At 63.7% G+C, this 10,734-nt stretch overlaps 3 protein-coding genes across 3 annotated transcripts; 1 reads left to right on the top strand and 2 right to left on the bottom strand.

Annotated features, from left to right (window-relative positions):
- Positions 1–108: 108 nt before the first annotated feature.
- On the bottom strand, positions 109–1,911 carry MNEG_7774 (hypothetical protein; the record flags this gene model as incomplete). The annotated part of the gene is made up of 5 exons (XM_014043756.1): positions 109–171; positions 489–596; positions 864–943; positions 1,247–1,413; positions 1,733–1,911. 5 exons carry the CDS (start codon positions 1,909–1,911, stop codon positions 109–111), a joined length of 597 nt encoding a protein of 198 aa, XP_013899210.1.
- Positions 1,912–3,456: 1,545 nt separating this feature from the next.
- On the bottom strand, positions 3,457–5,966 carry MNEG_7773 (hypothetical protein; the record flags this gene model as incomplete). The annotated part of the gene is made up of 7 exons (XM_014043755.1): positions 3,457–3,738; positions 3,968–4,153; positions 4,441–4,479; positions 4,804–4,879; positions 5,100–5,194; positions 5,471–5,593; positions 5,925–5,966. 7 exons carry the CDS (start codon positions 5,964–5,966, stop codon positions 3,457–3,459), a joined length of 843 nt encoding a protein of 280 aa, XP_013899209.1.
- Positions 5,967–8,430: 2,464 nt separating this feature from the next.
- MNEG_7772 (hypothetical protein) lies at positions 8,431–10,707 on the top strand (the record flags this gene model as incomplete). Its single annotated transcript, XM_014043754.1, has 6 exons — positions 8,431–8,495; positions 9,111–9,206; positions 9,611–9,728; positions 9,993–10,114; positions 10,372–10,384; positions 10,552–10,707. The coding sequence occupies 6 exons, from the start codon at positions 8,431–8,433 to the stop codon at positions 10,705–10,707; spliced, it is 570 nt and encodes a 189-aa protein (XP_013899208.1).
- Positions 10,708–10,734: the final 27 nt, after the last annotated feature.

Below are 10,734 nucleotides of genomic sequence, written 5' to 3'. Positions count from 1 at the left end.
GTGTGTGTGTGTGTGTGTGTGTGTGTGTGTGTGAAAGCGCTCGGTCGCAGAGCCCTGTGGCGCGCCACGCCTCCGGCTGTTGTGCCGCCACTGCGAGCCGCATTTCGGTCAACCCGGCCGCTTGAGCCGCAGCCCCCCCCCTTGCGCGTCTGCCTCATTGAACCTGGCCGCCTGCCGGGCCATCGCGTCTCCGGGTTCCAACCGCGGCCCTCTCGCTCGTTGAACCCTCCTGCCGGTGCCCCCTCTGATCCGCTGCAACCCCTCTGCCACCCACCCCTCACACACGCACAGCGCGGCGCAGCAAAGCGCCCCGACTCCCCACGCCCCACCTCCCCCGTACGTCTCGCCCGTGTGAGCGGCCCAGACACGCCGAATCCCCTTGCTCCCTCCGCAGATGCACTCACGCGACCTCACACGCGTCCACACACGCGCGACCCTGGACGCGACAGCCAACCCCCCAGTCCCCCCAGCCGCCCCGGCCCACCCACCTTGTAGGCCTTGCCCCTGTAGGCCCAGGCCTCCCTGACCGGCGGCCAGTCCTCCTTGGCCTGGCTCAGGTCGTCCCAGCTCATCTCATCCACCCCCACCTCAAACAGCTGCGGACGGACGGAGATAGACATGTGATATGTAGGAAGGCGCGTTGGCGAGGGGGGTGCTGCGAGCGAGCGCACACGTGCCCACGCCAAAAGCTGCCCCAAGCAAGCACACCGCGATCTGGCGGGCTCCGGACGTCCGCCGCCCGGTGCTCATCCAACCGCCCGCCTTCCCGTCCGATTCGGCCGGCACAGCCCCCTCCCAGTTGTCATACATGCACACCCCCAAAACGGTCTGCCTTGGAGCCGCCGCCCCTCACGCCCCCCCACCTGCTCGATGAAGGGGTCGATCCCGTCCTGCAGCAGCCCAGCCACGCGGAACTTGTTCACATACACCACGGCAGTGTGGGCTGGAGGAGGAATGAAGGGGAGGAAGGAGGGAAGGGAGAGAGGGGGGGGGGAGTTGAGTGCGCGCGAAAAAATTTGTGCTGCAGCGTCTCCCAGCCCGCTGCGGCCAGGACGAACCCCTTGACCCCGCCCCTAACAGCTAACTCCAGAATGTCGGACGTCGGCCACATTTGGTCAACACGGCGCGCGCCCTGAAAACCACACCCGCATCTCGACCGCTGCAGCGCAAACTGCATGCACCACAAGGGCTTTCTCCATCGCTCAGAGCAATGCGGTCAAACCCCGGTCAAACACGCGGCGCGCACCGTAGTAGAACATCATGGGGTGGCGCAGCTGGTGGTAGGGCTGCCGCACAAAGGCGTCGCCGCCCTGAAGGCAGCTGAACAGCACCTCTGTCAGCGCCCAGCAGTTGTCAAAGTAGTCCAGCACCTGCTGCCTGCTGCTGGTCGCCGTGCTCGGCTGCGGCAGCGCCCTGGGGGGCGCGGAGCAGTCCAAGCCAAGGCGGCGGGGGGAGGTGGGTGCGGAGGGGGACGAGCCAGGGGGGGGGCCAGGGTGCTGCCGCTGTGAGAGGCGCTGGAAGCTGCAGGCGCTGTTTGGTGGACGGCGCCGACCGTGGTGGCCACCGCCTTGCAGAGAAAAAGCAGATCTCCCAGCCATACTGAGGCAGCAGAACGCGCACGCCAGCGCCGCCGTGGATCCCGTGCCCCCACCGATGCGGCCGCGCCGCCTGCACCCCCTTGCTTGGGCCCGGGGCCCCCCGCCGCGCCCTGCGCCTCGGGCGGCGCGCCCACCTGAGCACGCCGGCCTTCTCGTCGTATCCCGGGCACTGCCACGGCTTGCGGCCCGTCCACCACCACTCCCCGCGGGGTCCCCTTAGCTCGGCATCGCCGGAGTCCGCGGCCGCGACCGCCGCGGCCGCGGCGAGCTTCAGCGCGGCGATGTTGTTGAGGTTTGGGTTGCGGGTGGCCATGGTGACTAAAGCAGGAGGCGGCAGCCCTGGCTGTTCTAGCCGGCAGCGGATGTCACTGGAAGCTGGTCCCTGGGGGTGGTGAGGCACTATGCAGGCAAATAGGGGATCGGGGGTTGTGAGGGCGGGGTGAGGAAATCCATAAAAAAGGGGGACTGCGGGGCTGCAGCCCCATGGGGGGCTGGATGCCTGTGCCTGTCGTAAGGATGACGAAACCGCCGCAAATTGCGTGGCGGGCTGCTGCAGGCGTGCAGGTCGGGTGGGCGGCGCGGGTATTTGCGTCGACATTGGCGTATTCTCGTTGCGAGCGCGCCGGCAATGCCCCACTAATTCCATCGCATGCTGCGCGGGCAGTCGCGTTGGCCGCTTTGTGTGCTGCAGTCGCAGTGTGCAGCACGCGCATTGCCCTCGCCATGCCTGCCTCAATGGGTGAGCTGGCGCGTATAAACACACATAAATTATTCTGTGCACCTGGATGTAGCAAGGATCATTCAGCGACAACAAATTGCTGCGTGCTGAGCCGGACCACGCACGCACACCAGGCTGGACGGCGCAATGAGCACCTTATCAAGCTGCTGAGTGCTATATCGTATCAAAATTTTACACAGCATACCTGAGTGGATACTGCTCTAAACAGGACTCGCTTTCCTTCGCCAGCCCAGTGTCCAACACCACCGTGTGTAGTCCCTGAACCTATAAGGCGGGCTCGGACGATCAAAAGACGATATCAGACTAGAAAATGAATGTGATGCCACGCAATGTGCAATTGTCTCATGGTCAGAAGTGTCCGCAGCCCGCCGGCTCCTGGATGCCTTTGTGGCTCAAATGCACACCTCAGGCGCCGCACAAAGCCTGGGCCCGTGAGCCACATGCACTGTGGTTTGCAAAGCTACCACACCAATTGAATCTCATGGTCGAACCTATAACGCCACAGCTGTGCAGCTGCAAGCCGCCGAAGGGGCACGGGGTGCGCGGGCGGACTGTGGCGCTTGCTCGGTCAAAGTTGGTCAACGCTTAGCGACGGTGTGGTGGGCGGACGGACGCCAGACGAGACGAGACCGCTGTATGTTCAAACGCGCCCCCGCAGCTGCCAGGCGTCGGGCCCGGTGCGCTGCAAACATCGAACATCCAGGCCTCAGATGTACCATGCTGCATCACACCCAATTCACAAAGTGGTACGTATGTGAGGGTCAAAACCATGTACATTATTTGGGCGGAACGCAGCAAGAGGTGGGAGTGACGGGCAAAAACAACCCGGAGGCCCTCGCTGCACCAGTGTGCGCACACTGCCGGCGTCTGCCGCATGCGCAGGCTGATAGAGAGGATGGCCGCGTGGTTGCTTGCGCGCTCAAAAGGCTTCAACTCTTAATCTCGCAAAATAATTCCACGTACATTTTGGCTGACAAACATCAACATGTCGACCAAGTGAGGCGCAGTGCCTGGCAAGAAAATGTTGCTGTTCTGCCACGACTACAGCACAAAAAGTACTCGAGCCCGCAACGCCTGGGGGTTTGTGCAGGACGAGCACCTCACACGGCCCCTCCCCCCTCACGCTGGCGCTGCCGCCGAGCCGCCGTCCCCCGCGCCGCCGCCGGCCTGGCCTGCCGCCCCTGCCGGCGCCGCAGGGGGTATGAACGCCTGCCCGACCTCGGCCTCGAGCGGCACGACGCCGACGTACTCCCAGCCGCCATCCGAGCGCCGCGACAGGCCGCGGTCGTCGGCGCTCCACTGCTTGAACATATGCCGGTAGGACAGCGGCAGGGGGATGCTGTGCGGCGGCGGGGTCGCCAGCCACAGGCGCAGCAGGTGCCGCTTCGCGCGGTCCGGGCCCTGCGCAGTCATACAGTATTGGAAACTTAGTGTCTAGACGTCCAAGGCTTGCAAAATAAAGTGGGCTTATGATAAACAAGCCACGAAACAACGTGGATGCCAATTGATGTGTGGCTGCAGCAGGGCTTGAACTAAAGCAAACGGGCAGTCGCACGTGAGCCAGGGGACGATCCACCCGAGCAGCCACAGGAATCCGTCTAGCACCGCCCGATGCCGTCACCCGCCGCACCTCCCAGTCGCGGTACGCCGTGCGCATGTGCACCGTGGTGTGGTTGTTGATGTACTGCACGTCACCGGGTGACAGCCGCATGTGGATGGCCACCCCAGGGCGCTCGGCAACCTCACGGAACTTACTAATCGCCCGCTCCTGCTGCGGCGACAGCACTGCGACGCCGCCCCACTTGGCTGCCGCCAGCTGTGTGTGTGCGTGTGTGTGTTTGTTCTTGTTTTAGGGGGTTCAGTTGGGCTGGTTGCAGGGCGTCGGAACGCAGATTGTTTGCATTCGGGCAGCGAGCACCACACGGGCAGCGGGGCCGGCGGCGGCAGCTCTGTCAGGCTTTGGGCACACCAGGCAGGCAGGCGGCAACCCAACAGCGTGGCTGGATGGCATGACAATTATGTAGCGTGCCAATTACCGCTGCAATCCGACTGTGCTACTTTCAATCACATTGTGTGTGTTTGTGCAACGCCGAATCGTCTCACCTGGTAGTATGAGTCATGGAGAGCCACTAGGACGCGGCCCTGAGGGGGGCCAGGGGGGGCCCGCAGGGCGTTGAGGGTTAGAAAAGGGGATGAATGGATTGAGCCTGGGCGTGTGGATGTGCACGCAGCCGCGCGCCAGGCCGAGAAGAAGACTCGGATGCAGGGCGGCGCGCGGGCGTGACGGGGCCCTTGGCACGGCTGGCGCTGCGGCTGCCGGGCGAGTGGCAGGTGCGCTGGATGGGTCGGCAATTGGCTAGCTTGCATGAGCGTGCTGCAAACGGGGGGTCCACAGGTGCGCCGGCGCAGCCTAGGCACAACTGCGCGTATGCGTGTGTGTGCGCGTGTGAGTGTTCAGGGGCCCACCTTGTGGTAGTGCAGTATGGGCTGGTCAAATACAGGCTGCTGGCCAGGCAGCAGCTCCCCCTTACGGTCAACGTACCTGCAAGCATCGGGGCGTTCGTGGTTTGAGGCCGCGTCAGACATCAACTCCAGTTTGTGGTACCACAGTGTGGGCCCGGCCAACGCGACAGGCCCTGAGGCACGTGCATGGTGTGGCGGTGATTCGCGGGCGCGCGACGAGCGGCGCGGTCTGAGGACGACGGGCGCACGCCGGGGGCTCGCCGGGCCGGGCGGGCTGGCGGCGTGCCGTGTGTGTTCACCAGGGGCCGGCGAGGACCGGCAGCAGCTCGGGCTCCTCCTGCCGGATGATGTTAATGATGGCCGAGCTGCTGGCAAAGGCGCTGTCGCCGCCCTCCTGCGCGCGGGGTGGAAGGGGGGGGGGGCATTTGCGCGTACATGGTGCATGCGTGGATGCAAATGTGTGTGTGTGTGTGTGTGTGTGTGTATACGTGTGCGTGCGAGTTTATGTTTGCATATGCGAGGGGGGGCGTTGTAGGAAGCCGAGCCAAACAGCAACTGTGAGAGATGTGGTTTTACATCATAATTGAGGCACCTCGAAGTCGTTCCCCAGCGCACTTGAAGGCCTCCCTCAGCCCCCCGCTCCGCCCCCACCCCCTGCAGCGCCGCCCACCTTGGCCTCCGCCAGGCACAGCAGCCCCACGGTGTCCGCAGAGTCCACGTGCCACGGCTGGGCGGCGCGCGTCATGTAGATGCGCGTGTTGGGGTTCTCATTGTCGGGGTCGACGCCCACGTCCTGTCGGGGGCGCCGGGACGGTGGTCGGTGTGTGTGTGTATGTGTGTGTGTGTGTGTGTGTGTGTCTCTGGGGGAGAGGTGTCTGGTGAGTGGTGTCTGGTGAGTGGTGTCTGGGGGGTGTCGCAGTCAGTCGACCAGAAATGTGCAGGCGTGGCACCTGAATCGTTTGCAAAGCTCGCAGGTGCAAGGCTTCAAGGGGGGGGGGAGGGAAGGCGGCCAGCGGCGAGGGTCCGGGACAAGGGCGGGCGCCGGGCGAGGCGCCTCGGGTTTGTTGAGGCGAGCGGGCGCGCCACATTTGGTGGGGGGGCCGCTGTGCGCCGCCGCACCGCACCTTGACGTGCCCTATGACGTGCTGCTTCTCGTTCTGAGTCATGGGCACGCCCCTGCGGGTGTCCATCAGCAGCGGCGCGGGTGATGGATTATGGGCTTTGGGTGCGGCGACGGTCGCAGGGTGCGCAGCTGCATAAACAGAGGCGCGGGCCGCCTGCCAGGCCCCGCGCATGCACACACCGCGCGGCCCCAAGCCGCGACTCCCTATCACATGCTGGAATCGCACGCATGCCATAGCAACCGCCCATGCTTGAATGCAGGGTGGATGCACGCGCGTCAATCGTTGACGCGGTCTGATGTGCCCGCGTGAAATGGTATGCGTGAGCCCACCAGTGCAGGGCAATGCCCCAATATGCCACCAGCACCTCTTCCCGGCTCCACCGCTCCACGGGCAGCTTCCTCACGAGCACGAATCCGCGGCCCCGCGCCACATCAGCGCCCACCGCGCGAAGCAGCGGCCCAAGCGTGGGCAGTTGGAAGTCTGACTCAGAGAGTGACGTCACCTGGAGGGATGCGGCACGTTTTGGGGGTCAAGGGTGGGGCCGAAACATGGGTCACGAAAGTCAGCGCTGGCGCTAGGATGCTCGGCGTCAGGATGTGTGTGCAGTTTGGGCAGCCGCGGCGAGCCCGCGACCGCCATCCGCGAAGGCACCGCCGATCCCGCCGGCTGCTGCCTAACAATAAGAACCGACCGCCGTGTTCCCACTCTGGGAGCAAGAACATTCGCGCCGCCGGCCCTGTGGGCGTGCAGGACGCCCACTGTTGACGCTCCCGCGCACCCCTGAGAGGTAGTTGCCGTCTGCGCGCACGCGGCCCGCCGCAAGGACGCGCCGCACGGCCGCCTCGAGCTCGGAGATGTGGGTGGGGTTGAGTTCGACAGTATAGGCCGAGGGGTCAGGGAAGTCGGAGGCGAGCCAGGCATCAGGGCCGCTCACGGGGCCGTACGGCGGGACGCTGCCCTGAGGTGCCGGCGCGAGGCGCTGAACGGGGGGAGACGCGCGCAGGGGGTGGGGTGGAGGGGTTGAGCAGGGATGCTGTGCGCCAGCGGCGGGGCGCAGGGGAGGCGCGGGGAGCTGTCGCATGGTTTCACTGTCAGCTGCATAGTTTGTAGGGCCCCACCTGGGAATGGGTTTGGTGGGCTGGCGCACATGGCATGACGTGGCTGGGAGAGGCGCAAACAGGCGAGTCTTCCCGCATCTGTGGCCGGCAGGCAGCCCGCTGCATGCAGACCTAAGATTGGTATACTTGCGTCGCACAATTGACGCATACCTGCACCGCTTCGGCATCGAACGGCGGCGCCACGGTTGGCGGCAGCGGCAGGGGCGCCGCCGCATGGGCAGCTTGCGCTGTGACAGACGGCATACGCTTCCGGGTCGGTTGGGAGCGCGCTGCGCTTTATGACACGAGGATCTAATCGCACGCTATTGCTGCCAAAGCTGCATGATCAAATGGCAATGGCGTGAAGAGTCGTTCCGGTGGCTGCAACCATACCGTGATCGCTTTTGTTCAAAAATGAAGCACACCTTTTGCAGGCAAACTGGCATGTCGCATTGAGCTTACGGCTGACATGTGCCCAAAGATGGACTCGTTTGAAAACAAGGCACTTGTCACCCGCTGGGTGCCGATTCTGATCGTACAAAAAAGTCTCAGTGTACAACACGGACAGCGTGTGCAACTCATCAATGACATATGCAGAGAAGGAAGGGTTCCGCTGGTCCTAACTGAGCTGGGTTGGACAATGCGAGGAGCTTTGCAGAACTGGCAGTGAAGCACGCCAAGAGGGCACATGATGGCCCGTACAGGCCTGCGCGTCGGATCGTGATAACTGCAAGTGGTCAAGTGCACGAAGATGCCGATCCTGCAACACGCAGCTTGCAAGGCCATTGGCTGTTCCCACTCCTGACTCACAAGTCCATCGTTGTTCCCAATTGAAGCGTGGCGCCACGAGTGCAAGGGCTTCAAAAACAAACAGGTGACACGTACCCTGTTCCAAGTATTAAGCAACGATGCCGCAGGGCCACCATTGGCAATGAGGGCTCTGCTGATGTCGGGTGCCGATTTCGTGGTTGACTGCGTTGACTCCTGGTGAGAATGGGCGGACATATCAACATATTGCCGTGATGATTTATCATCATTAAACACCAGTACCTGAAGGCGCTTTCTACAGGTGCAGTGTCCACACAGCTCCGGGCTGCTTGGATTGCGCCTGGAGCGTCACTCATGCCCTGCTCATGCCACATGGGAAACAGCTTTTACCTATGCGGGTGAGCAGGCTTATCAAATTCAACATTTGCTGTAATGCAACGCGGATGCTCACAATAGAGAAAGGACAGGACTGACGAGCTGTGATCTCATCACCGACCAAACGATCAATACAGGAGGCGTAGCAGCGCGGCATGTTGCGACAAAGAGGATTTGCGACTGCGAAACACGCGCGACGCCTCCTACATCGGGCGCCTGCACCGACGCGCACAGCACACCGCTCGCCGCTCCGACGCTTTAGTGCAATGGCCAGCGCCGCGGGCGGCGGGGAGAACCCCAAGCATACCAACCGCCTGGCCAAGGAGCAGAGGTGCGCAGGAGGGGCGCAGCGGGCGTGCATTTGAGAAGATCAGGATTGAATCGACGGTCGCCCTCTCACCCCTTGTTTCGTGTGATGTCGCCATCCGAACTTGGCCCCGCGCTGGGCTTGTTGGTGCGGCAAGCGCACCTCCCATGCAGGCCCCACGGATAAGCAGCCGTGATGATGCACCCCCTGCAGCCTGCATGCACTACCCCTTCCCAAGCCCACCATGGTTGCCGTCGAGTGTCATGCTCACCCCCCCCCCCCACCCCACTTCCATACCCTCGCTGCCTATTGTTATCCTTGCGCATGGCCGCCTGCCAGCCCCTACCTGCTACAGCACGCCCACAACCCGTGAGCGCCCGGGTCATCCAGAGTTCTCTCCTTCGGGCCCCCAGACCCAGTGGCCCGCCTCTGGGTGGGGGACGAGTGGCGTGGAGCACAGCCAGATCGGCCGCCCATCACCACCTGCCTGCTCACCAAGCGCCACTTCAAAGGCTCGTCAGTGATCAGCGCGGCCCTCCTGGGCCCACCCGCCGCCCTCCTGCAACGGCCGCATCAAACCTCTCCCCACCCATTCACGTAACATCACCCCGCAAACCGCAAACTCCGTGCGCGCGCCAGGGTGGACTGGTACCCCTGGGGGCAGGAGGCGTTCGAGGAGGCGCGGGCGCGTGACAAGCCGATATTCCTGTCTGTGGGGTACAGCACCTGCCACTGGTGGGCGGCGTGGGGGCAGCCTTGTTGGCGGGGCAGGACGTTCGGAGCGCTGTGGGGCCTTGATGCGTGCTGCTTGGACGTGATTGCGATGTTGCGCAGGGCGGAGTCCTGGGATCTGTTTGCTTTAGGGGCTTTGAGAACAGACGGTCCCGGGACTGGTGACCCCAGCAAGCCCGATGTGACCCCCTCCCTGGTGACCGCGTCCCGAGCCTCCGATTGTCGGTTGGGTGGCTGGCGTTGCTCCCAACATGCTTCCGAGCTGGGGCCGCCGCCACCCAGAATTATTCAAGCCGTCGGTATCGCCCATCGATAATGCTGCCTTTCGCGTCATTTCTTGCACAACAAACCGACCGACAACCAAACAACCAAAGCACCTCATTATTCACTCCACTCTGACGTTACAGGTGCCACGTTATGGAGCGCGAGAGCTTTGAGGATGAAGAGGCGGCGCGGCTGCTGAACGAACACTTTGTGTCCATCAAGGTCGACAGGGAGGAGCGGCCCGACGTTGACCGCGTGTACGTGAGCGACCTGGGAGTTTTGAATTCGAATTTGTGATCTTCTCCTGGGTCGTGTCATATGGTGCGACGCACGACAGCAGAGTCAGCGTGCAGATCCACGGTCAGCACCCCGAGGAGCCGGCACCGAAGGGCCACCACCAACCCAAAACAACCTCAGACACAGCGACCCTGCGTCCTGAGCCCCCAAGCCACCAACCCTCCAACGCTCAACCCCTCAAACCCACCAACCTCTGACCCCCAACCCCCTGGACACCCCCCCCCCCAGATGACGTACGTCCAGGCGCTGACAGGGGGCGGCGGCTGGCCCATGAGTGTGTTCCTGACGCCCCAGCTGCAGCCCATCATGGGCACCACCTACCTGCCACCAAAGGCGCGCGACGACGGAGGGTGCAGCAGGGGCTGATACGGGTGCTCAGCCCATGCATTAGGCCGGGAGTCAGGGTGGACGCACCGTCGAAAGCGCGCGTGTGTTGACGGCAGGGTGGGATCGAGAGAGCGGGTTGCAGCTGATACGGTTGTTGCGATCATATTGGGGAGCATGTCAGCAGAGGAAGTGGGTGGGGGAAAGGGACGAGCAAGGGTGTGGCATTCAGGCTGTGCAGCCTGGGGGAACGCCCTGTTGCCTTGCATGCGCTGCGGCGCAGCCCCTCATATCAGGTGACCGGCCTCCGCTTGGCGCCATACGATGCAACAATCCCTCTCACCCAGCTCGGGCCCAGCCCCCACATTCGAGGCCCGCAACGCCACCACCTCCGCCATAACCGCACCCCCAATGCGCCTCTACTTGATCCCTCCGAACCGCCCCCTCCCCCCCTTTCCCCCAGGACCTGCCTGGTCGTCCCAGCTTCTCCACTGTGCTGCGGCGCATCACCAACATCTGGCAGACGCGCAGGGACGACCTGGTGCAGCAGGTCTGGCTGTGTTGGGAGGGGCGGGGCCATGGTGGCTGCCTGTTTTCCTCGCAAGGGGCGGGGCTGTGATTGCAAGCAGGCGGGCGTGCGTATGTG

This window comes from Monoraphidium neglectum, assembly GCF_000611645.1.
Source record: "Monoraphidium neglectum strain SAG 48.87 unplaced genomic scaffold scaffold01410, whole genome shotgun sequence".
NCBI lineage: Eukaryota > Viridiplantae > Chlorophyta > Chlorophyceae > Sphaeropleales > Selenastraceae > Monoraphidium > Monoraphidium neglectum.
This window is presented reverse-complemented; position numbering and strand designations above follow the sequence as displayed.